General features: G+C 36.3%; 1 protein-coding gene across 6 annotated transcripts in view; it reads right to left on the bottom strand.

The window, feature by feature from the left end:
• The window catches only part of palm2akap2 (PALM2 and AKAP2 fusion), a 103,474-nt gene that overhangs the window by 43,256 nt on the left and 32,924 nt on the right, over window positions 1–27,294 (bottom strand). For 4 of the 6 annotated variants that reach the window (XM_055209211.2, XM_073873983.1, XM_073873984.1 and 1 more), the window contains 6 exons: window positions 21,278–21,358; window positions 16,039–16,166; window positions 7,984–8,098; window positions 6,255–6,276; window positions 5,632–5,727; window positions 3,268–3,942 (listed from right to left, as the gene is read on the bottom strand). In XM_055209211.2, coding sequence (XP_055065186.2) covers window positions 3,268–3,942; window positions 5,632–5,727; window positions 6,255–6,276; window positions 7,984–8,098; window positions 16,039–16,166; window positions 21,278–21,358 — 1,117 coding nt within the window. Of the gene's footprint in view, window positions 1–125; window positions 3,943–5,631; window positions 5,728–6,254; window positions 6,277–7,983; window positions 8,099–16,038; window positions 16,167–21,277; window positions 21,359–27,294 lie in introns of those variants that run through there. The other 2 variants (XM_073873987.1, XM_073873985.1) reach the window with 2 other exon arrangements.

The raw sequence follows: 27,294 nt of genomic DNA, 5'->3' as shown, positions 1-27,294 counted from the left end.
AAGAGACTGTTCTGGAGTTAGTGCTGTCCAGAAATATGTGAGGGATAACAGTAGTAGTAGGAAAGTGGTAGTAGAAATGACCTGATGGATTAGTTAGAGAAAGAACCACAGCATAGACACAGGAGAGTAGATATGTCGAACAAAATGCTGTTTATTGGACTAATTACAACATACAATGAAAAAATAAATTAATTAAAGCCAATGTTACAGCATCACTGCTGGCAGTCCGTACAGGAGAGAGAAGTGTGTGAGAAAGAAGATGATACACAGAAAGAAAATGTTATAATTATTAAAAAAAGGTAAGCAATTGGGACATTTAAAAATGACACCTCAAGATTACAAAAATACAGCAGAATCTTAAATTATGAAGCACAGCAGTAATTTCAGAACAGAATCATCAAGTGAAAGTTCAAGACTGAATCTGCAGTTTGGCAGTTTGGGGCTGAAACTCCTGATAGACAAATCTTAATTTTTTTTCTTTTGAATGTTTCTTTAAGTAACTACATTGTGCAAACATCCTGATCGACGGATGATCAACATGAAATGCCCAAAAAGTCCAAAAGACCTAAACAAAATGGAAATGTGAGTTTTTTGGCTTTCTATTCTCTAGTGTTAAAGCCTATTGGATATTTAGTATTGTACATCCCTTCAATATATCCTGTTTTAACTTCCTGTGTTGTTTTGGCACAGGTTATGGAATTTCCTAGTTTGCAAAACCCACTTGTATGAGAGGTACATGTATAAAGATGACCAGGTTTTGAAAACCGACTTTCAATTTTACCATCTGAACATAATTTTTACGGAAATATGGCACTAAATAAATCACTCCGCCAAAATGACAAGACTAATGGATAGGTTAAGACAGAAACAGAAAGGCAGCTGGTATTACAGAATGTAATGACTTAGATATGTCCCTTGAGACCACACTGGGAAATCTGCATTGCATTTAATCATAAATATGCTAAAATGTGCACGTCATTTTTATATTTCAACCCCTATACACAAATAAATGTGGAGAACACTCATCATAAATGGGTGCCATGTGTACATTCTTCATCTACAGGTATGCATATGATATTATATGCAACTGTAATCTTTTCATGTTCATCATGTTTCTTTAAATACAGATTAGATTATGAGTTTTTTATAAAGTTCTTGACTTAGTGTACGTCAAGCTAAAAGCATAATTTTTCAATGCTAAAATACTTTCATTCATCCCATATCTTAATGCGGATAGAGATCTATATATAAACCAATATGCTTTATGACTGTAGTTTTATGGCACTATTAAAATTGCTTTGTTTGTAATGCCAAGGTTTTTATAATAAATGTGAGTATCAACAATATATTTTATTTAAAGATTTGTCTGCTGGTGGAAGCTTTTGCACATATCTATGCACAATTGCAGATGGCATTTATACTCTTCACATAAATAGCAAATAGATTCAAGTATATTTAGCACCTTATTGTATGTAATCTAGACCCTATCTACGTATGTGCCATGACAAGGATTTTTATTCCTACAAAAATGTATTTGCTTTATTAATGGCAGTTGCTAGCATACCTAGCTGCTTTAAAATTTTTGTGCTGTTGGATTGGTTCCACTTTGCCTGATAGATTCAGATCGTCTGAGGATTCAAATATCCCTTTAAGTTTTTAAATTTTTAATGCTTTGTTTTCTTGTCTTTCTTTTCTGTGGGCAAAAACATTAAAAACGACAAATGCCTATACATTACAATAAAGAGGCACAGAAAGGTAAATGCATTTCCAAATGGTCAGATTGTGTAAGAAAATGGGCATACATAATGTTGCTTTGTCTCCATTCATGTTGGAAAAATATATCCGGTTTTGTAAACAAAGGAATCTTAGACAATCGAAGCTCGTGATTATGGCTGAGAAATATTCAATAAGGCTACAGTAAAATACACTGTCAAGAAAAAGGTACAAAATTTGACATTTTCTGAGCCTGAGGTGGTCTACTAAGGTTCGAGCTTGTACCTTTACAGGTATACAAAACATAATAAAATGTTGTCCCTTTTTGGGTACATTACTGTACCTCAAAGTGATAGTTCACCCAAAAAAGAAAATTCTGTTATCGTTAACTAAGCCTCATGCTCTTCTAAACCTGTATGAGTTTCTTTATTCTGTTCGAAATAATGATAATCACACATCAAAATATCTTCTTTTGTGTTCAACAGAATAAAATAAAACTTATACAGGTTTAGAACAACACGAGGGTGTAGTAAATTATAACAGAATAACAAAATTTTCAATTTTGGGTGAACTATCCCTTTGAGGACCTATTGTGCACCTTTAAAGGTACAGTTAAATGTACCTTGTAAATTTAAATGTTTGTATTCCAACATTTAACTAGTACAAAATTGATCCTTAAAGGCACACAATAGATCCTTAGGTTATAAAACTGTACCCCAAAAGGTACAACATTTCAATTTATTGTATATAAAGATACAAAAATGAACCCTAGGGGGTACCACCCCAGTGACAAAAAAGCTACAGTTTTGTACCTTTATTTCTGACAGTGTGTAATAATAACTGCCAAACATCTGTTTGTATAAATCTACTCTGATATGGTGTGATTTTTTGTATAAATATAAAATGGGACATATTTTTAAACTACAGTGTTTGTATGTAAACTCTATGCTACACCATGAAGCACTATGAATTTATCCAACCTTGTTTACATTTAGGTGTAAGATTGTCCTGTATTAAACTGTTTTACATTAACATTACATTTGTTCTCTTTTCCACACTTATTCTCTATATTCCTGTAGGTTCCTACGGTGGCACAAGCAATTCCAAAGTCATAGGTTCAATTCCCAGGGAACACAAATTGATAATACACATAGCTTGAATTACTGTGAATTGCTTTAGATAAAAGCCTGTGCCAAATGCATAAGTGTGAATGTATACATTCTATTTTAAAAGATAATCAAAGTAATAATAAAATGTTTTTCAAGGGGTAACAACGTATGTACTTCTCCTAAAAATGTCCCCTCAACAAGCTGTTCAATTCGTAAACACTTCAGCAAAAGAACCTTTGGAAAAGAAGTTTTGGAAAAACAGATCAGAAAAGAGCAAGAAGTGCACTTTTCTCACATCACAGGGTGAAGGTGCTGTTAGTAACAGGGTGAGATTTGATTTTAGGGAGGACAGAAACTTGGTACAATATGTGCTCCAGAAAAAAGAAGTTGTGGGAGAAAGGTCACATGATAGTACAGCACTGGCAGCGTTTTTTCTTTTCAATACCTGTAGGTGGCATTTCCTTGGTTGAAGTTTCATCTTTGCCCTCTGAAGACAGTTCACTGGTATCAGAAAGAGGCCGGCCTGACACGAGGTCTGCAGCATTGCCATCAATATTGGAGATGTCAGTGACGGTCTTCTCACGAAGAGATTTCTCATCGTCTTCATCGATAAGGACAATCTCGGCCTTGATGGTACCATCAAAGCCAAGCAGCTTTTTGGTTTCCTCTTCATCTTCTATGCTGTGGTAGCCCATAAAGATCATGGTCACTGGTTTGTCCGCTGAGGCCTGTGGAGTCTCATTCACCTCATCCTCGTACCTTTCCTGGGTATTGCTAGAGATTTGTTGCTCGTCTTGCTTGTCCTCTTTGGCACTCGATGGTGTTTCTGATGACTGCGACTCGGCTGGCGTGACGGTTACCCGTGCACCCTCGCTTCGTTGGTGAGGCTGGCCTACTTGCTGCATCAATTCGTCCACTTCACTTGTGCTCCAGGGGTGCGTGCCATTCTCGATTGTAGCAGAACCCCCAGAACGCACCTCATAGATTACTTTGCGGCCATCATCGTAGACCTTGATGCCTCGCTGATGGGCTTCCTGTGGGCTGACGGCTGAGGCGGAGAGAATCTTGGTAGTGCCGGTCTTCCGATCCTTTTCAACATTAATCTCCATGGCGTATAATGCTTGGGGAAGAGTGCAGATGATTGTGAGTTAATATCGACTCAGTGTGTATATCATGCATTGCTTAAACGTGGCATGCTTGTTATTAATTGCAGTTTTCAGTGACGTCACTGTGTCCATGCAAACTTAATACTGTATATCGGCAGTAAATTCAGAGCCAAAAACAAATTCAACCTACCCTTTGCACTTTTATTATGATGTTGCCAGTAACCGCAGCATGTTGTTTTTTAGCTTAGTTGACGAGACATTGCTGATTTTAGTTAGCACTCGTAATTTTATGGAAATACGCTAAATTGTTCTTCACAAATTACAATTATTGTATTATTAATACCAGCTTCCTTTGAAAAGAAAACCTCACTGCAAAGTACAAAGCTATCTTGATGTAAACCAATGGTTCTCAACTAGATTTGCTCTAAGACTTTTAAACAATAAAGTTTTAAAATGTGATTACCTGTGAACCTATATTTATTGTAGTCTAGGTTGTTTTCTCTTGTATAGTTTTCCATGCCGACATCCGCTTAATTTGGCTTGTACCAAATTATTTATTTTATAATGCCATTCCAGCATCTATGGCTATCTTTATGGCGAGAACCGGTTGACTTATGCACAAATTAGAGAAAGACAATTTGGCATCTTCCGTTTACCTAATCTGCATGTCTTTGAATTGTGAGGAAACCAGAGCACCTAGAGTAACCCCACGCTAACCCAGCAAATACATGCAAACTCCACACAGAGAGACCTCCTGACCCAGCCGGGGGGTTAAACCGCGACCTTTTTGCTGCGAGGCAACTGCGCTATCCGCTGAACCACCGTTTCACCTGCCTTAACCAATTAGCAGAAAATCTGTATCAAATACCTTAGAGTTTAAATGGGAATTTATTAAACGCTTTTTAAAAGCTGACGACTATTTGGATTTCTAACTATTCACAATCATAATGATTTGCTACATTTCAGACATAACCCACTAGTTGAGAACCTTTGATTTATACCATTGGCTAAATTGTACAGCGTGAATCGTACAAAAAAATACAAACAATAACAAAACCCCAATGTCATGGGCAAAAGCAAATCGTACAAAAGTGTATTAATGAGGCCGTACAATTTAATACGAATTAGCCACTTTGTAAAATACATTCAAGTTGACATTAAGTAATTAAATAAAAGAGCAAGATTAAGCTTACTCTAAGAAATAAAGGTATAAAAGCTGTCACTGGGGTGGTACCCTTTTCAAAAGTACACATTTGTATCTAAAGGGTTAATTACAAAGAAACATTTTGGTACCTCAAAGACAAATATCAATACCTAAAGGGTTCATATTGGGACCTTTTTAAAGGGTACCGTCTTAGTAACAAAATTTGTACCTTTATTTCTGACTGTGTAATAACTAACTGCAAAAAAAATCAATTGTTGAGTTCTGTGACAGTTTTATACCATATATTTTCTTCCAAAAAAAAATGGAGTGAGACATGAACTAGAGGTGAACTTATATGTACAGTACATAACAAAATGTTCAACCTCCGACATCTAATCCAGTCTAACCCCTTGAAATGATAAGCAATTACACTGCTGTGTACACTGAGTGCTATATACTGTATGCCACCATCTGTAATCTACATTACCATGTCCTCTTTTGGCCTTTACCCAAACCCGTGACCACCCTAGCCCCTCCCACGTGCCAAACAAGCACCTACCGGCTTTTCTTGGTTGTTGTTTATCCCCTGAAGCTGAGATTTGGGAGTTCAGTTCTGGAAGGTCCAGGATCTGGGAGCAGTTGTAATTCACTGCATCTGTCCAGTGAAAATCAGAAGAGAAACTAAATCTGAATTGCTGTTTTCAAAAGCCCATCACATTTACACCCTCCCCTTTCAATCCCCCCACTAAACTGAATTTCTCTCACTCTCTACCTTTTTTGTGTGTGAAGCAGCTCATTGCTTAGACAGCAAATGCAGTGCAAGTGAATTACAGCAAACAATGGTGGCGCTGGGCTAAAGGGATTCCCTCTAAATAGGCGGATCAAGGTAAACAAAGTGCTGTCTTTGCCATATGTGCCATTGCCGTATGTGTAGAATTCAATAGTCTAGCTGAGGCAAGAGCGAAATGGTCCAAGAAACTGATGTCTAGTTAGGATGGAGCCCCTCTATCCGGAAAAAGAGTTGTAATGCAGAGGTGTGTTTTGGGTGACTTTCTATATAACCCCTCTGCTATATTGGAAAGGGGATCATTAGATGCTCATGAACAAGGCCAAAAATGTATGTGGTGTTTCTGGGTAACAGATGTTATGATAGTATATTATTCATACACACAAGTTCCATACCTCCGTCTTGACACTGAAGACTCTGTAGAAAGAACATAGAGAAAGATTGTGATTAGACAAAATGATTTCAGTGTTGAATTACTTTAACAGTAGTCTACAGTTGTGTTTAACTGTTTCTCTGAAATAATGCATTATTCTTAGAAACTATGTACAGTGGCCCCAAAAAGTACATGGACACTAAAACTTAAATGGGCCATGGCACAAGACTTTTTTAAGATGTCAAATAAATATTTGGTGTCCCCAGAGCACATATGTGGAGTTTTAGCTCAAAATACCCCATAGATAATTTATTATAACATTTTAAAATTGCCACTTTGTAGGTGTGTGCAAAAATGTGCCGTTTTGGGTGTGTCCTTTAAAATGGAAATGAGCTGATGAAGTTCAAACACTGATCACAATGATGATGGTTTGTTTCAATTAAAACTCAATTGTGCTTTTCTCTGCACTAAATGGCAGTGCTGTGGTTGGATTAAGGGGCGGTATTATTATAATAAGAGCTCCTTATGACATCATAAGTAGAGCCAAATTTCAACATGTGCTTGTAGAGAATGGTTTACAAAACTAAGTTACTGGGTTAATCTTTTTCACATTTTCTAGGTTGATAGAAGCACTGGGGACCCAACCATACCACTTAAACATGGAAAAAGTCTGATTTTCATGGCATGGCCCCTTTCATAAATTTTTTTATAAATGTTATTGCAAAACAAATGATTATCTCTGGGTTATCTCTTGTCCAGGGCATTTTCATGCCTGAGCCTCACTAACAGGCTTCAGAAGTCTCTACGACCAATGGAGATAAGCAATACTGAGAATGCATGAATAACAAATTATGATAGCAATCTGTGAACCAAAGGTGCTAGAGACCTTTCTGACACATCACTTACGTTTGACAACCTCAAAATGTTAAAAAGCTTTTTGTCATGCATTTATGGCTGCTCTCTAGCTTGTAAGTTTCTTCACAGTGATGCCAAGAACCATTTTTGGTTTCTTAAAGAACCATTTAGTCAAAGGATCTTTAAAAAACAAATGTTGAGCTCAGATGCAAAAGCCGCTAAACGCCACCGTGTCAAACATTAGATACTGATATTATAAAAAACATGTCAGATGCACTGAGTGGGGTTTTGCATCTGAACTCTTTAATTGCATACCTTTATATAACCTGATTAAGCTTTTTTTATACCATGGGTCTGTTGAATGCTGTATTCTGATAACCGCTCACCTAACTTTTCAAATGTCTTAAAAAAAGACACCAGAGCAATGTTTGTGGTAACCGAGGTATAAGCGGAATAATTGTCTTCATTCCTTGTGAAACAGAAAGGTTCTTTAGATGTTTTTTTGGCCAAAATTGGTTCTTCTACGGCATCGTGAAGCACAGTTAAAGCAACACTAAAGAGTTTTTGCTCTTTTCCCCCTACAGGTTGGAAGCGGAATTGTCCATTACCACTGTCGTAAATAATTTAGCCTACTGCAGCAAAGCTGGCTCTGATTGGATTGTAGGTCTGCCATAAAGCAAGTTTTTGTAGATTTCACTCGAACTACAGGACCGCGACCCGACGGTTGCAAACTTCTTTAGTGCGGTTTTGGTCAATAGAGGGCTGCAAAGCAAATGTGAAAGTGCCGTCCACCCTGTTTTGAGTGGATAAACGACTGAAACTTTTTTGGAAACATTATTTTAAGGTAAAAGAGTGTATACTTTTTAAATTTGTCATCTTAACTAAGGACAACTTACTTTCTGCAAATCTTCAATAGATCTCTCAGTTTCCCTCAGTTTCTCTCTGAGAACCTGCTCTTTAGCTGAAATCTGGGACTCTTCGTTCTCCAAAAGACAGATTTCTGACTCCAATCTACAAAAAAGCAATAATATCCTCTATCAGTTTGATTGAAAAGGTTTAGAGGTTTATAGCACTAGAGTGAAAATAAACACATAATTTAACTGGATTTGCTAGTAGAGTACAATAGGTGCTTACAATGTTTATAATAAAATAACAATGCAATACTTCTTGAAAAAACTTAAAAGAACAAGTTTCCTGTGTACTGTACATGACTGTATAGCTATACATGCTGCCCATTGAGTAAAATCAGTCGTGTGCACACATTCTGGAATTGAATGAGACACACATGTTTTACTTTAGTGCCAATTAACCCATGCATATTCCAGTTTTCCCAGTGGAGTCCATTCTCGCTTATTCTGAATGCTGGCAGCCAATGAGGAAGCTGCTGGCTGAGGAACTCGTTTTGCCTCCGCCCATGAGAATTTCCTGCTATTGTTTGGATCACTGAGGTTACGTGGTCTGCAATAACAGAAGTGAAGGAGCCTTCCCACGATTCCTGCTTAACATTCCTTACAACACACACTATCTATGAATAAAGATATAGCAGATGGCCATGAACGCATTACTAACAAGTGATCTCTGAAATCCTCTTCTTTTATTATATATACACAACACGTAAAATACAAAAAATCCCCTACAAAACGTCACTAGCATTCAGGCAAATTATTTTTTTTCTAATTTAAAAATTGCAATTAACTGTAATAGTAGGTTTAAATTATATATTTTTTTTAAAGAAGCATAAAATACAGGCTAAACATTAGGTACAGAAGTGCTAACTACTAATGCTACATTAAAAAGAGCAGCTTATACATTTTTCAAACACAAAACAAAGTAAGTATCATGGCTTTGGAATGACAAATATATTAAGCAGATGACAAAAGAATGGCAGATTGTTTATTTGACCTAGTCCTTTAACGCCTGAGTGTAACAATAACGGTTATCTTTAAGTTTTAGCTGGCAATAAGGACTTGCAGTTGACTTTCTTTATAAGACTAACTGGTAAACAGTTGGCAATAGTAATAGCACACATACAGACCCATCAACATGAGGTCAGGCCTTGTTTCCAAGCTGGGGTGGGATGGGGGAAACACACCAGCGACAAATCAAACAATCTGACAGTTGAGCGAGAAAAAAGTGATTTCACAGGTATCCATCATGTGAGCAAGAATTAACCGCAACCCATGCGTTACTACAGTTCAGGGCTGTAAAAACACATGGATATACACATCATAATGTGTGGACTGACATTTGGTTAAATAAATCATTTATACAGGATTTTCTGTTTGGACTGATAGTTTAGTGTGAATCACAGGAGCCTGGGAAAAACTAAGAAAAACTTACTACAGCCTTACAATCTTGGTGAAAAAAGAATATATGAATATATAACTTGTTTAATTACAAAATGACAGAAACAAAAAGTGGAGATGTTATTTGGGAATAAGTGTGAAGGTTATCGCTGAGTGTCAATGGCCTAATTCTCTTACGCCATCTAGTGGTCTCTGACTGTTACTACTACAGATGTGTTACTACTATTATCTAAATTGTACATTTTCAGTCAGTGTCATTATGTTTTTCAAAGTATGTGTAAACATGTCTCCGTGTAGGTTTGTTTTTGAAAGATTTTAACAAAAAAGTAAACATTTACATAAACTTTTCTGAAAGACAAACAAAGTAGTCTACTTCTCTTTCTGCCTTTGCCTAAAAAAAGGTAAATAGATAAAAAAAAACTATTTACAAAAATATGACCCGATCTGCAAAAACCCAGCAATAGTCGTTTTTTGAGATTTACCTTTTCTATTAAAAGGTTTCTGTGAACATTCTATGAAAATATAATCTTGATATCTTTAATATTGACTAAAGTCATGTTAAAGATCGAAATCATAGTGAAATCAGTTATTAAAATTAAACTCTAATGCTCAAAATCTCATTATTAGATTAATAAACTTCATCCTGGATTTCACAGACATGGTCACAAATATGATGATATTAGTTTTTATACTACCTATAGGCTACTTTTTACTATATGACTGTTCCATTTATCTGTTTGTTATCCTGATAAATTGGGTATTTGTATATTTATTTAAAGGGGGTTTAAAGCTCTTTGTCACACTTGCTCCCAAAGCTTTCACAAAATTGGTGTCACAAGAGTCATAAAAACTTTCATTTTGACACAGTTTTATGAATTTGTGAAACAAATGAAACAGGAACTCTGTCACAAAGCAGCATCATTCATAAGTTCTGTATGAACAGAACATGACTGTGAAGCATGATTGTATGTGCACACAAGGTTTTGACTGTGTTGAACCGGGTCCTGTCACTTTCCATATGTTTTCTTTAATAACAGATAAGGCACTACTTCCATGAGCAAATAAAAAAAAAAAATGTGTTCAGTTTAGTGTGAAAGACCTAGTTTAACCCAAATTACAGATATGTCCATTTATTTAATTTGTCAATATTAGTTAAGAATTTGGTTAAGTATCATTTTCATCATAAAACAGAGGGTTCTCTAAGGTGTTAGTTACATGCTTGATTTGCCCCATGTGTTGCAATGAATGTAGGGTTCGTAAACTGCTATGGGTGTAGACTATGTGACTCATTTTAAAATGGGATCTGACATTTTCCTCTTTCTCCAAATCACATCAAAGTTTAAGAGTCCATATTCTGCTGTGCTTTTGGGTGACCTCATGAAGAGTTCACGCCCACCTCTTACTTCCTGCATTACGTCTCACACTTCCTTCCCATGTGTGTCACAATCTCCTATTGGCTCCTGACTGAGTGAGCCACTGGTGATTTTGTCATAATACAAAAAGCATGTGCAGATCACTTTTTATCCCAAAGTCAAAAGATGAAATAAGAAAAAATATTTACTTTATTTTCTTGACCTTCATTCACAGTTACAATAATTATGTTGTGAGGTCATAACAGTTGGCCACAATGTCTCTCTATTCAGTCAAGAGTTCATTAACCACAGGAACAAACATCAGTAGCAAACCCTTCACACACATTCCCATGGCAATGCAAAGATTGAATGTTTCCTGTTCAGTTATCCACATGTGAAAGTGAAATAGATTTAAGTGAAATTTGTTTGTCTGACTGAAGCTGAAATAAATATTTGCATACTTTTTACAAAATTACGTTTTAGAAAAAATTAAAATACACCCCTTTCCATTTAAAGCTACTACATATACATGTAGTTTATGGTTTATCTTTATCTGTCTATATACAGTCACCTAAAGGAATATTAGGAACATCTGTTTAATTTCTCATTAATGCAATGGTGTAATGGTGTGGGGGATGTTTTCTTGGCACACTTTAGGTCCCTTAGTGCCAATTGGGCATCGTTTAAATGCCACGGCCTACCTGAGCATTGTTTCTGACCATGTCCATCCCTTTATGACCACCATGTACCCATCCTCTGATGGCTACTTCCAGTAGGATAATGTACCATGTCACAAATCTCGAATAATTTCAAATTGGTTTCTTGAACATGACAATGAGTTCACTTTACTAAAATGGCCCCCACAATCACCAGATCTCAACCCAATAGAGCATCTTTGGGATGTTTGTGCCCTGGATGTGCACCCCACAAATCTCCATCAACTGCAAGATGCTATCCTATCAATATGGGCCAATTATTTCTAAAGAATGCAGTTCTGAAGGCGAAGGGGAGTCAAACACAGTATTAGTTTGGTGTTCCTAATAATACTTTAGGTGAGTGTATTTAGATTGAAGAAAAAACAGTCACTATAAGCACAGAAGAGATGTGAACTGTTCCAGTATTGATTAAATTGCAATTAAGGGTGAGACCTCAAAAAGCATGACAACACGACTCGAAGCTGTTTCTATAGCAACAGTGACGATGGCAAAACGAATCCACTTGAAATCATGTTTGCAGCTGTAAAGTAAATAATTACATATTAAATCATTAACATTATATTACATTATAATGTTTTAGCTAAACATTGCATAACACAGAAAGTGCGTCAGGTAACAAAAACAACATGCTGGAAGTGCTTCTGTGTGAGGCTGCAGCGGTCACGTGGTACAAGTCATAGCTCCCAGAAAACTTCCAGTCTATAAGCTGTAATTACAAACTCTACGAGGACGTAAACACTTTTACACGGTTAAATCTTGTAATTACGTAATTGCTGTGAACGCACCTTTATCCTGCATGATTTGTGCTATGAGTGACATCTCAAATACCCCAGCTAGCATACCCTTTATATGTACATTTGTAAAAGGTGGACACATTGATAAAAACTAGAACCTGCACCCCACAGATGGGCACCATGGCTGAACGTGTCTGAGTATATGAGCTAACCATTGCAGCACAACTTTAACTAATAATAGATTAGTTACCTATTATTGTTGGTCAACCTATTTTTGTTGGTTTTTAATCCATAAAAAATAAACAGAAGTCGACTCATAACAGAATATACTGTACTACATACCCTCACATTCAAGACAGTGGAAGAAATACAGTAGCAGTCACACAAAGAATTAAAAGGTCTTATTATAGTAATGGCGGTCTTATCTCTAACTCTGCTGTAATGTTTATTTTTACAGTATGTCACCTCTTTTAACTTCATTCCAAGAGAAGAGACTTTACTCTCTCTTCACCATATTAGGAGCACATCTCACACAGTTGTATAAACAGTGTGCGTGCAGATGTGTTGGGAGTGTATTGTATGGAGCTATGTGAGTGAGTCTCATGTCAACACCACATTTTTCCTGGAAAGCCCAGTAGTTACAGATTTACTTTAAGCTTGGCTGGGATGTTTTCCGTAATGATACGTTTATAGAAGAAGAGTCGAGGCTGTAGTTAAAACCGCCAGCAGTACAGCCAGTAATATTTGCAGTAATGTTTTTGAACATACTTTGTTTTTAATTGAAGTGTAAAACTGTGTTTTTTTTGTGGTAGCCTGATAACTGAAATTGTCGTCCCATCTAGTAGCATCTCTAAACTCTATTGACAGCTAACTGTGAAGTTGTTTTAGTTTTTGGAGGGAACCATTTAGATGAACCTCCCGTGGGTGGGGTTTGCTATGTGTGTAAACAGTACTTTGTGGATTACACCACGTCATGTCTATTTCTAGTATATTTGCACATATTGTGCAAAAATTAGAGTATAGTGGATTTAGACAGGTGTGATATACAGGTATTATGCTAACACACATAATGTTTGAGTCTTGAAAATGTATTTTTGCAAAACAATTATTCTTTAATCCTGGTGCAATGCCTTGCCCCATATACTTGACATAAACATGACCTTTTCACCCACGATTCCTTTTAGTAAATAAGTATTCTTTTGTATTATGCACCCGTGATTCGGTTCGATCTATTCTGCAGGGTACGAAAATAGTTACCAGCCACTCCCTTAGTCTCAAACTGCTGCCACAGAGGCTGTACTATTGCCTTTTTCAGAAATACTTTTGTCAAAGTCTCTCCCCCAACCCAGGAAACATCACCTGCCACCCACAACCAGTCTGGCTATGCAATGCTCCAAGCAGTCATCCCGTCCATTTGGCTACATTACCCTTGCGATGACAGATGGGAGCTTACAGCCCAAGGACGTTTGCTTTTGTAAGTGACCAAAAGTGAGAGCATTTGCCTATTTTGATATACCAAAATAGTTCAGTGTTGAAGAATAAAAAATGTCTGGATAAACAAATCTTCAGGAAAAGGTAGAGCCTTAACCCACAGGGTTCAAATACTTGAATAAACTTGCTGATGTTTGTTCTTAAGAAAAACTATTTAAGTCAGTTTAAGGCTGAAGACTCGCTTGTTTTCCTCATTCAATATAAAAGAGTCATTCAAGGTAATGCATTTAAATGATTACAATTTATAATTACAATTATAGACCAGAGTGGAAAAAACTAATTAAAATTATTAAAATGTTATTAGAAAACACTAAAAGAAAAAAACATAAATAAGAATAGCAAAGAAGTATTTCAAAAGAGAAAGTACTATAATTGATTGTTATTATCTTAATATGGCAAACCTCTTTTTTTATACCATGGTGAAGATGACTGTTAAGGCAGACACACAAAAAACCCTGTATACGATTCCAGCCAATCAGATCGGATTTTGACAGAGGTATTTGTTGGTAAGCTGTAAACTACCATAATGTTACAATTGAGATTTATACAACCATCCATTCTCCTGGGTTGTGGGGTTATGTCTGATATCAGCCCTCATCTATGCCTGCTAAACCGGGAATGTCCAAGAATCCCCTAATGTTAGACATGATACAATAACTTTGTTCTCCCTGAGAAAAAATAAGACAAGAGATGCATCCTATGAGAGGAAGTCCAGCCATAAAATCTCCATGAATCACATCACTGAAGGGCAAAATACCAAATACCAAAGTACCGAGTACCAAATAATACAACCTACGTAATTCAAGGTTTTTAAAATGGTGACACATTTCTTCCAAAATCTCCCATATAGTTAACTTTAGATATTCAACACCTGAATAATTATTGATGCTTACAAAACCAATTATTTTCAAATACTGTTCACACTTCTGTTTTTTTTAGATGACCAGTCTCTCTTATGCTTATGCTAGCTCTTGCTGGTTTCCAACATTTCAGCTGTATTAAAACACTTTCAGTTTTAAAATTCCACTTCAACCCTATAATTCATAAAGTACCAAGCCCCTAAGGTGACAATGAAGTAAAAAATCTAAAGTTTAGTTTCATATGCTCACGTGAAACATTTGCGTGCTCACGTGAAACGTTCAAATGCTCACGTGAAACTTTCGCGTGCTTCATGTGCAGAATTTTTTTTAAAAAGTTTAGTTTTGCGTGTGTACGTGGAACTTTCGGGTGCGCACATGAAAGTAAACGTGATAATTTCACGATCGGACGTGATAGTTTCACGTGCGCGCTTTTTTGCGACAAAATTCAAGACAATTATAGCCATAGTTTGATTGAGTATTACTGCACCTTCTGCTGTATGGTACAACATTAGATATTCTGCAACAGTACAATTATATTAACCATTTAACATTCTGCTATCATACAGAGCCACTAAATATTTTTATGGGACTATGACTGCATTATATTATTTTTGTGTGAGATTAAAAAAACATTACAAGGCCTAAATCCTACACTTGTAATTAAGGGCTATTGTTAAACACAATCCACTCTCCCATCACACTTTTGGAGTTTTGGTTCCTTGCAACAGGCACCTTTGACTTTCATAATAATTAATAAAACTGTTTAACAAAAATCCTGTACAGGTAGATGCAATATTTTTTATAGCTTTTACTGTAAATGTAAAATAAAATCTGCTACACATTGTTCTATCATGTATATTGTGTTAATAAAATTGACTTTGCTCATGGTGTGTAGACATTGAACAACTTGGCCAGCGAAGCACAGATTTACCGGACAAACTACACATGCCAAAGCAATGAGCTAAAATGTAAATCAGCTTCACAATGCAACCCATACGAGGAACCCAAAAATGGAGTCTGCACAAAGTCTAATACATCTACCAGATGAGTATAAAGCCTTTGAAGTTCTCATAATTAAAAACAAAGAAGAACTGAAAAACAGATCCCAGTATAGGGTGGAGGAAGTCTCTCCAGTGAGGAAGTGGTTACCGATTAGATGGTGTTGTACAAAATAAACATACAACCATAAATAAAGGACTTCTTTCAAAAATAGCTTGTCAAAGAGACCAGTTTAAACCTGTTCATGCTGGCCCATGATGACTTAAGCCAATAGTTCTGGTTTGGAACGGGTCTTGCTTGCAAACCAACTGTTGACTGTCAAACAGCATGGTTACTCAACCATCATGTTCTGGTAAACCTACTGTAGCTGACCAAGTAAAGCTTGCTGGTTAAGTCTGCACATCTGGTGGTGATCTCACGCTTGATAGTAGCAACCAAAACACAACATACAGTGTCGGATTTGAGAATTTTCAGATTAATTAACTTATCGTACCTTTGAATTAAATCTTCTAGTTTTTTGACATGTAGTTCATCTTCTTCCACTTGTTTTCTGCAGCTGTCATCTGCCTCTTGTAACCCTGCTGTCCCCTGTAGAAGCCATCTCTCCCTCATGGCTTTAGACTGAAAAAAAAAACAGAAAAAATGCTCATAAATGTATAGTGTTTAGCAAGTGTCCACTGCATGTTTGTTTGCACATTTACTGAACTAGCTCAATTTGGTAGCACATGTGCCCTAAAAGCCACTTTGTATAAAAGCGAATGGCAAATGGATTAATGGAAATGTCAGAGCTATGTGAATTTTGCACTCCACACATATCTGAAAGCCATATTTGCTGTGTAATCATAGCTTAAATTTACCAACCGAATGTAAAACAGGACTTTAGTTTATACTCCAGTCAGCTCATTATCATGTGGACTGTGGCTTGCCACAAAAAATCCCTTAGCTTGCTACTGTTGGTCTATTGTTTGACTTGCAGGACTAAAATATAAACGCCATGTGCTTCCACATTCTTATGTATACTTGCTTGAATACATTTCTAACTTGTCCAACATGAACAGCTGTTAAGGATGTAAGCCGAGCAGCTGTGGTTGAACTGATTTAGCATGTGAGCTATTTGGTTCCTCAAGACCCCTTGGCTTGGCTTTAAAAATCTAAAAGTATTGCTGCATATATAGTTGTAAACGTATAAAACTCTTTTACAGTATACCATTACAATATAATCAATAAGGTGGGTACCATTATTACACTTTATTACAATGTTTTCTGAAATACTTTATTGTGATTGGTCAAATGACCACTTGCATGGAACGTTCTTAAGAGCATGTGTACCATATTTTCCGGACTATAAGTGGCTCCGGAGTATAAGTCACATCAGTCAAAAATGCGTTTTGAAGAGGAAAAAACATATTTAAGTCGCAGTGGACTATACGTTGCATTTATTTAGAAAACTATTATACAAAATTCAAGCCGAAGAACAGACATTTAATCTGGAAAGGCAAGTTATTCAACTAAACAAAAGCACATAACAGCAGGCTGAATAGGTGTCCGTACAAGTAAAATAAACAGTTATTTGCATGATACACAATAGCATACAGAACATACATGGGAGGCTGAATAGATTAAATTAACACGATAAGCCAAATCAAGTTCAAAAAGGTCCCAAAGTCATTCAGCATCACTAAATCCATTGAATTACATAAATACAAGAGCAGCACAGAGCAGACTCTAGCGGCTGTAGACGGTAATAGTTTCTCTTGGTTCATATGAATAATTTTGATATATAAGTCGCACCTGACTATAAGTTCCAGGACCCGCCAAACTATGAAAAAATTGCAACTTATAGTCTGAAAAATATGGTAGTAGGGATGTGCATCTCCATAAGAGTCTGATGCGGTACGCATCTCGGTGCATAGCCTACGATACGATACGATGCATTAAAGATACATATGAGCAGCTACCGATGCGATACGATGCCATTCACCACTTTACGATGCGGTGTGGTCTGATGCAATGAAAAATATAATGCTATGCAATTTAATGTGTTACACTCTTAAAACGGTTGTGTTAAAACAGGGGTGTCCAAAGTCGGTCTTGGAGGGCCTGTGTCCTGCAGAGTTTAGCTAAAACTTCCCTCACCACACCTGCCTCAAAGTATCTAATCTGCCTAGTAAGACCTGGATTAGCTGGATCAGGTGTGTTTGATTAGGGTTGGAATAAAACTCTGCAGAGACACCGGCCCTCCAGGAGCAGGATTGGACATCCCTGTGTTAAAACAACACATTTTGTGTCTATTTAAGCACAACACATTACATATGTTGTCCCTAACTTGACACATCTCTGTGTTATTATTGGAACAACACATTTTGTGTTGTTTAAACACATCTTGTGTTGTGATTTTATTTATTTGAACACAAAACTAACAGACAATGACACATAAAGTTATTTTACACAAAACAATGTGTAAAAATTAACATCCTTTCTGATAGTTCCCACACATTGGATTTGTACATGGGTGTCTAAACCATTATAAGACCACTTTAAGACGATAATGGTATTGGATATTGGACCCATCACTCTTTCTCAAACTTGTCAGAGGAGCGCTGTCAGTCAAATCCATTCCACTAGATAGGAATTCCCTTGTAAATAAAACTCTGTTCTGCATTTTAGCTACAGCCTTGATTTTCCTGCTGCTTATTTAGACACCATACTAGTGTACCTTTAAATGATAACTTGATGCTTAAAGTGTGTTATCATATGTGTACCTGGACCACAAAACCAATCTTAAGTCACACAGGTCTATTTGTAGCAATAGACAACATAATTGTATGGGTCAAAATTATAGATTTTTCTTTTATGCCAGAAATGATTCTAATATTATGTAAATATCATGTTACATGAAGATATGTTGGAAATTTCCAATCCATAAATATATCAAAACTTTTTTTTGTGTGTGGATGAGGTGCTAAGGACTTCAATTGCCGACATTGGCTTAACTAAGCACCCTCTTTTATACGAGACATTATTAATACACTTACTTGTAAAGTTTATTCATAGCCGCTGTATTTTGCTACTTATATTGTTTGTCGATTTTTCTGTGTTTCCCCTGCTTCTATTAATGTAAAGTTGTTTTGAAACAATTATCAATTGTGAAAAGCAATTTTCAAATACTTATATCCTTACAAACCATATATAAATGGAAAGCTTGTTTAGTCAACTTTCAGATGATGTATAAATCTCAAAATGTACTCATATGACTGGTTTTGTGGTCTAGGGTCACATATGTTATCCTTGAGAAAATAAGCTCTGATGAAAAAATCTTTCAAATGGCCCTTAAAATTCTCGACATACATCACAGGCATTGTAACTGTACTTTCCGATGAGAACTTTCTTCAAAGTCCAATTACACCCACTGCTAAACAAACATTTCTCTTCCTGGATATTCCTGTCTTTTTTGGCCAAGTCATTTCTTGCACACTTTGACTCTGCTCTTTATGATCTTCATGTTCACACAGATTGTGAAGATATCGACAAAATTTTCTAACACAACCTTGCTAGGTGTCAGGGTTTGATGCATTTGATGCACTCTAAACCTTCGCTGTTACCATCTATTAGCACTTTACAAAATCTTACTATGCATCAGCATTATCAAATAAAATTCAGCTGATGATTTCATGTTCTTCAGCTTCTCTCCTGAGGCCTAGACAAAATCTCTTTCATGAGTGCCTTTAAACCAAGGCAGATTGTTTTGAATAAACTAACTCCCATAAAATTTGGGTGATAATGACACAGTAATTCTGTGTAAATGAGGCAAAACCTTGGATATCTGATAAGCACTCGAGCGTAACTAGTGTACAGTCAAACATGCCACACGGACAATTATTCACAATGTTGGCATACAGATTGGCATCAAGACCAGAATGGCTTTCCTATTGAAAAAAAGAGAATGAGACATGTTGATATAAATGCAGTATATATTTTTTATCCAAATTGACTTAAAGTGCATTTAAAAAGCACATATTTCATTGCTAAAAAAACAACATTGTTTTGTGTATTTAGTATAATACAATGTGTTTGCGTGGTTTATGATTAAAAAAATCACATATCTTTAAAGGTCTATTGTGACTTGTGTGTGGAGTAATAATTGTAGGAGTTATTAGATGTAAGAGTTGGTTCTCTTTATTGTGTCTTTAAGATCGGCTCTTGTTGTAGAATCAACGATCCGTGAAGACTCTCTTCAGTTTTTGTGTCCTTTGTTAAATCATTACTGTCAGACGACCTGTAGGTTTGGTTTGGGATGGCCGTTTTAGTTTGTATTATTCTTTTTCTACTGGTCATTCTTAGTTAGGGAGTGAGGGAAGGAGACTGTTTTTCCTTTGTATTTTTATTAATTTCCTTAGGTAAGTTAATAATCTAAAATTTATTTAGATAATCACATCTCTCAACTTTAAGTCCCAGGATGTAACAATATTGTACATTTTTGTAGCTCCAGACATCCTGTTTTCCTCAAACGCTCTGGGGTGCGTTTCCCAAACAACGACGCAACTCGTTGCTGAACGACCATAGTACGATGCATCGTTGGAGAAATGAACTACCTTGTCACGACTGTTTCCCGAAAGCATAGTAACTTTGTTGCACATTCGTCGTTTGATGCATGTTGGTTTAACAACATAGTTGATGATGTCATGTGGGAGGTGAAGTACTAATTAATCTGTGCAAATCAATTTAATGTCAGATTATTGCTGTAAATAACATATATTGCATCGGAAGACGATTTTGTTATCGTGATTTAGTTATCTGTTGTTTATTTTCAAGATATTTAATTCATGCGCAAGTTCCCTCTTACGTCACTCCTCCCAGGGATTCCCCAGGGTCTTAAAGCTTGTAGTTCTGCGCACATGCACAGTTTTCAAATGCAGTGCTTTCATTCTGTTTACAAACTTATAGACGTAAAATAAAATTGTTATATATTTAGAATGATGGATATAGACTGTACTACATGTTTTTTGCTTATTTTGTTCAAAAGCATGATCAACGTAAGTCTACATATGATAATAACAAGGAAAGATGCTTCTAACGACAGGTGAATAGCAGTCGTTCCAACGACACAAGTTAGCAATGCAGTTTGCAAATGTTCGTTTGAACGATGGTTTCCGGAAACACCAAATCGTTGAACAATGTTAGTAACGATGGAACTTACGATGTTCGTTGGCTAACGATGCTTTTGGTGTCCCTGATTGGCCAGCTAATCTGTACGTTGTGATTGGCCTAAATACCTCTGACTTTGCAACTACATGTCAACTAACTTTCATTAATTTGCAACCATACATCAACTAACTGTCATTAGAGTATTAGTAGACTGTAAGGGTTAGAGTTAGGGAAGCGTTTAGGGTTAGTGGAATAAGTTGCACCTGCAAAGATACTTATAAACAGTTGAAAGTCTGTTTAAATATTTGAAGTTGATATGTAGTTGCAAAGTTACTTATAATTAGTAAAATGTCTAAAGTGGACAATCGAAATAAAGTGTTACCGGACATTTAAGTAGTTTTTACAAACAAACCTTACAAAAAACAATACTGGTGTGCATCTTGAGACAAAACAATGGCACTGATATATATTAAGATGTCAGAGCAAGTGTTTTTAAATGAAGGCAGCTCTAACATGCATTTTAGTCTGGGACTATAGAATAAGCCCTGTCCGGGAAAGCACCCCAAAAAAGTATAAACAAGTTTTACCTTAAAATGTTGAAGCTGTAGAACAAGTTCATCCAACTGTCGCCTTTTGTCCTCTATTTCAGCTTGTCTTTTTCGTTTTTCCTGAAAAGATTATAAAAATATAGTTTAACACAACTGTCCATTTGAATAAATAAAAAACAATTTCTTTCATATGTCTTAAAGATTTGCATGCAGCGGCTTTTTCTTAACTTTAATCAATCTTTTTTTAATGTTGTGTTCCTGTAGCCTATTCTATGTATTTAATGCATCTGAAAATCCCACTCAAAAGCATTTACTAGGGTTGATTTCAAGGCAAGTACTAATTTTAAAATGATTTCCTCTTTAGCACAGTTGCAAAAAATGACTAGAAACAAAGAACAAACAGAAACTGATATTAAACTCCAACATAATAATCACAACTTCATAATTTTCTTTACTAACACAATTATGGTTATTAGGGAAAAAAAAATCAAAGCTACACAAGCAGCCACCATTTTACCCAAAAGTACATTGAACGCTAGATTACCACATGAACATCTTGGGTACAATAGAAGAGCTCTCAAAACTAATAAAATCATCCAAATCATCGTCGTGTATAATAGACCCTGTTCCCACAACATTACCAAAACAGGTATTCCCTGAAGTGTCAGACACAGTACTAAGTATCCTTAACTCATCACTAGAACTAGGAAACGTTCCAACAGCTTTCAAACTGACAGTTATTTGACCGCTAATCAAAAAACCGCACCGCACCTGGACCAAGGAGATCCTAATAATTTCAGACCAATCTCAAATCTCCCTTTTCTTTCTAAAATGTTAGAAAAAGCCAGCTATGCACATTTTTAGTGAATAGTGAATAGTAATACGTATAAAAATTTTCAATCAGGACTCAGGCCCCACCATAGCACAGAGACAGCACGGCTTAGAGTCACAAATGACCTCATTTTAACATCCGATCGTGGTGAAATCTCAACTCTTATTTTTCTAGACCTTAGTGAAGCATTTGACACAATAGATCACACAATTTTACTCGACAGACTAAAAAACTATGTTGGCATCAGTAGTCAGGCATTAGCATGGTTTAGATCGTATCTAACTAAGTCATATGCCCCGGTTAAATATGGTGTACCACAGGGATCAGTTTTAGGTCCTATCCTGTTCTCGTTATACATGTTACCTCTAGAAGACATCAACAGGAAACAAAACATACATTTTCACTGCTATGCAGGCAGATGATACCCAGCTTTACACCTCCTCACATCCTAGCGAAGCCCACACGTTTTCTAAGCTAACAGACTTCCACAGTCTTCCACAGTCAAGAACCTAGGTGTGATGTTCGACAGCAATCTATCCTTCGATAGTCATATCTCCAATGTCTGCCACATAGCATTCTTTCATCTTAGAAATATCTCGAAAATACGCAAAATGCTGTCTGCATCAGATACAGAGAAGCTTATTCACGCTTTTATGACCTCAACAATAGATTATTGCAACTCGTTACTCTGGGGATGTCATGCAAATCAGGTAAATAAGCTTCAGCTTGTTCAAAATGCCACCGCAAGAGTGCTTACTCAATCTAAGAAGTATGACTACATAAGCCCAATTTTGGCATCTTTACATTGGTTACCTATTAAATACAGCATACATTTTAAGATATTGCTAATCACCTACAAAGCCTTAAATGGCCTAGCACCTTCGTATCTTAGAGAATTACTATCAGAAAACAGTCCGTCTTGCACACTGCTGTTGCAAAATTCTGGTCACTTAATTATCCCTAGAGCAGTGTTCTTCAACCCTGGTCCTGGAGGACCCCCTTCCAGAAAGTTTTAGATGTCTCCTTATTTAAAACACCTGAACCAACTCATCAGCCTCCTTCCAGAATGTCTCCCTAACAAGCTGATAAGTTAAATCAGGTGTGTTAATTAAGAAGACATCTAAAACATTCTGGAAGGGGGTCCTCCAGGACTAGGGTTGAAGAACCCTGCCCTAGAGTATCAAAAGTGTCTAAAGGTGGTCGATCTTTTTCCTACTTAGCCCCTAAACTCTGGAATGATTTGACAAATGTTTGAGAATCAGACACAGTCGATCACTTTAAGTCTAAACTAAAGACATTTCTCTTTAACAAAGCTTTTAGATAATTTGTCTAGTAAATGTATTTATCCCACAATAGTTAGCTTGTCCGGAAAAAAGCTTTCACATAACTCGTCTGGGTAATATATTTATGCCGCTATAGTTAGCCTGTCTGGAACTGAGCAGATATTAAACAACAATTCTGTGTGACACCTGCATTACATGTGAACGGCACCTATGCTAATAGGATTTTGTTTCTCTTTCCCTGTCTCGTCCTCATTCCCGAGGACAACGGGACTAACAGGCCCAGTTCCGGCTGCCGTGGAAGTCATCACGCCACTGATCTTCTGACCTTCCTTAAACGTGATGCCTGTGAGGTCAGTCCAAAGACCACCAGCTGCCCCATCTAATCTACTTATTCGTGTATATACACAATTATGTTTTAATCCCCATAAAATTGTTAAAAACTGTACCTATTATAGAATCAGCTATGTCTAGCTCTCTCCCAAGTTTTTTTTCCACTCCAAGGACTTTTCGCCCACAGGGTTTTTCTCCTAGGGTTTTTTTCAAACCCCTGGGGAGTCTGCTGACATTGGCTTAATTTAGCACCCTCTTACATACGTTACCTTTTTACTACTCTTGCTAGTATGGTTAATCTTAACCGCTATATTCTGCTGTTTATGTTTTATGATTTTTCTGTGTTTTTTCCTGCATCTATTAATGTAAAGCTGCTTTAAAACCATTAAACAATTTTGAAAAGCGCTATATAAATAAAATAAAAATAAAATTTAATTGAATATACTGTTGTAAATGTTTGGTTGATTGAAGTTTCTTATTATTTATTTATTATTGTTAATGATCTTACAGTACACAAATCAACTAAACAATAGCAAAGCAATGCCCACCAAGAACACTTTAACAAAAACACATTGCACAAAAAAGTGCAAAAATAAAACGTGTAATAAAAAAAATTCAGTTCCTCACAAAACTACAATGTCAGAAAAAAGGCACAACATCTGTCACTGGGACGGTACTCTATTACTGTCCCAGTAACAGCTTTCGTACCTTTATTTCTAAGAGTGTAGAAGGCTCAGGCTCACTTTGACTCACTTTCCCAAGCACATTCCAGCACAAAGCACTGTCGTAAGTATGCACTCTGCTGTGACATCAAGAGAAGAGAAACTAATATGCTATCCAGATGTGAGCAAATGTGACTCTTACATATCCGTTAATGACTGATGCCACAGGATTTTACATGAGTACTGAGTGGAAATTACTCAAATGTGTTTTATTTCTGTCGGCTAAATGTGTGGTCTTTCTAGATCTTCTTACAAAAGCTAAGTAAGTTAGTGCAACACAAATCGTAATCCCTGATTTAAAATGTAGTGTATGATGTTAAATGTAAAAGAGTTTTTAGAAATAGACAAACACAGTTTGTTAGCAAATACTAATCATATTGTATTACTGGATTAGTATTATACTCATGGCCGTGGCCAGCTATGAGGTCACGGACAATAGATAATTACAAGGTGAAGGTGCAAGGCATAACACAATAATAGGATAATTATCAAGGAAATGAGAGGACTGAGTCAAGACATGAGACAGTAGTACACTTGGCATACAGAAATCAAGCAAAGGTCATGTGCTTCCACACACACCATGATTTGACCCCATGAACAAAAGGCAAGACTATAACATAATTTGAGCATAAAAGATTTCAACCACATGGAACATCAGACAAAGAGGTATCAAAGGTCATGTGCTTACAAAATAAAACAAGGACAAGAAAACATGAGTTCAGACCCTGACACCAAGGGCAAAACACAATTCAATAACTAAAGTTCAGAATCCAAACATCATGCTCTTGTAAAACATGGACATACAAAACAAACACTTGACACATAGAGCATTCAGTAGGAGTCAGAACTCCAACAACATGGCAAACAATGACATCCTGAAAATAATTTTCATTAAAGCATTGGCAGATGCTTTTATCAAAAGTGACTTACAGTGCATTAAATCTAAACATTTATTTTATCAGTATGTGTTCCTGGGACTGATGACGTTTGTGTTGCGAACACAATGCTTTACAGACTGATCAATTGGAACATGAAGTGGTGGAGTCCCATACAAAACTATTACGATTTTGTCTCGAGGGCCTAGACATTAACAACCTAAAAGCTGACAAATTTTTTTCTACTTAAGTTTTCTGACACTATTCTGTAGACAAAATGCTTAACTGTATAACAACTGTATATTTCTGGATTTAATTTTTAGCTTTTATGTTTTTTTATTAATCTGTGTAGTAATACGCTTTGTCAGACTGTTTTATATATACAGCATAGAATATATGCTTATTTGGCATATAAACTTGCCAAATATATTTTATTTTAAAAAAAAATGTATAGCAGGGTGGTAACCCATCATAAACATAGACAATTACAATACAAGAATCAAAGTCATGTAAATTTTCAAGAGTACAGGAAAATAGGCCACCATTAGATTCTCCGTCTCTTTATTAGAATACAACCAGAAAATACAGGAAATGTGTATGTAGTATTAAAAACAGTATAAAATAAGCTAAAGTGTCAGGTATTTAAGGTGAACTCCCCTTCCACATGAGCAATAGCAGGTAACTGCAGGATCTCTTAAACCTAAATTAAAATAAATCCTTATTTGTAAATCTAATCAAATGACTTAAGGACTTTAGTTTCCCCCAAAAAGCACAAGGTTTTGTTTAGTGCCAACAGAGGTCTCACTAAATACTGACTGATACCTAAAGATGACATTTAGTCCTAAATTTTTTTGTTTTTAATTTTGTGTACATATTTCCTGTATTTTCTGTTTGTATCTTAATAAAAGGAGTGAAAAATAAATATGGATGGACATTAAAACTTTGCTAAAACAACAAAACTGCTGGTGGTAACCTAAAACGTTTGCACAGTACATTCTTTACATTTATACTTTTTTTACATTTATAATTTTGCTATGCCATTTATTCAGAAGTCTATATTTTTATCTTTACAGTTTTAAGCCCGAACTATAGTCTGTTTTTAAGTGGACACGAACGTACACCCCTGGCCTACACACAGCCTTGCAAAGTATAGTTTATTTGACTTGTACATGTATACAGACATTCGACAAATACGCATTATGTCAAAATGCACTGTATCTCCTGGGCTATATACTACATTCTCCTGTAGGCACATATGCGACCTTCACGTACAATGTACACAGGTTTTCAAAAATCCAATTTTCTTCTAATAACCAAAATTGGACATGAACCCTCGCAAATGGACAATACGGCCTTTAGTCATTTACATTTATGTAATTGGTAGAGACATTATCCAAAGCGACTTACAGTTCATAACATTTTTTCAGTGTGTGTTGCCTGGGTTCAAACCCATCCAGCTATACAGGAGCAGTAATGCTTTACAGTGGTCCTGTATTAAGTAGTAGAGATTTTATACAAGAGAACTTTGAAACTCTGCATGTAATTTCTCATGTGTTTTAAAGCTGCAAGGGCTGCAATTACGTTGACAGTGCATTCATCACCAGTAACATTGCTCTACAGACTGGCACGATACTCCACGCACCTCTCATGTGGAGGGAATCCTAAAGCCAGATCTATTTCACATCATGTATGCTGGCACATAGCGGGGCTTAAAGTAACATACAGAAATAGGCCAATAGCAATGCACGTTCCTCACCACAGGACGTAATCTATAGCTCAGAGTACATCTTAAAACATCACTCATGCTGAGGTCAAGTTGACATGCATGGCTAATTTCCAGACAGACAGAGGCATCTGTAAAAAATTCGGGACATGAGTTCAGCATGAATAACAGGTAATATAATGTGACGTTGGGCTTGTTGAGCCAGTCAAACAATGAGGATTTGTTTTCCATTCTATATGAAAAACATCTGGATGGAAGTAAAGCTACCTTCTCTATCTCCACTGATGGCAA

The sequence above is a fragment of the Misgurnus anguillicaudatus genome, chromosome 12 (genome assembly GCF_027580225.2).
Source record: "Misgurnus anguillicaudatus chromosome 12, ASM2758022v2, whole genome shotgun sequence".
In the NCBI taxonomy this organism is placed as follows: Eukaryota; Metazoa; Chordata; class Actinopteri; order Cypriniformes; family Cobitidae; genus Misgurnus; species Misgurnus anguillicaudatus.
The sequence above is the reverse complement of the archived record's forward strand: the minus strand, read 5'-3'. Positions and strand labels throughout refer to the sequence as shown.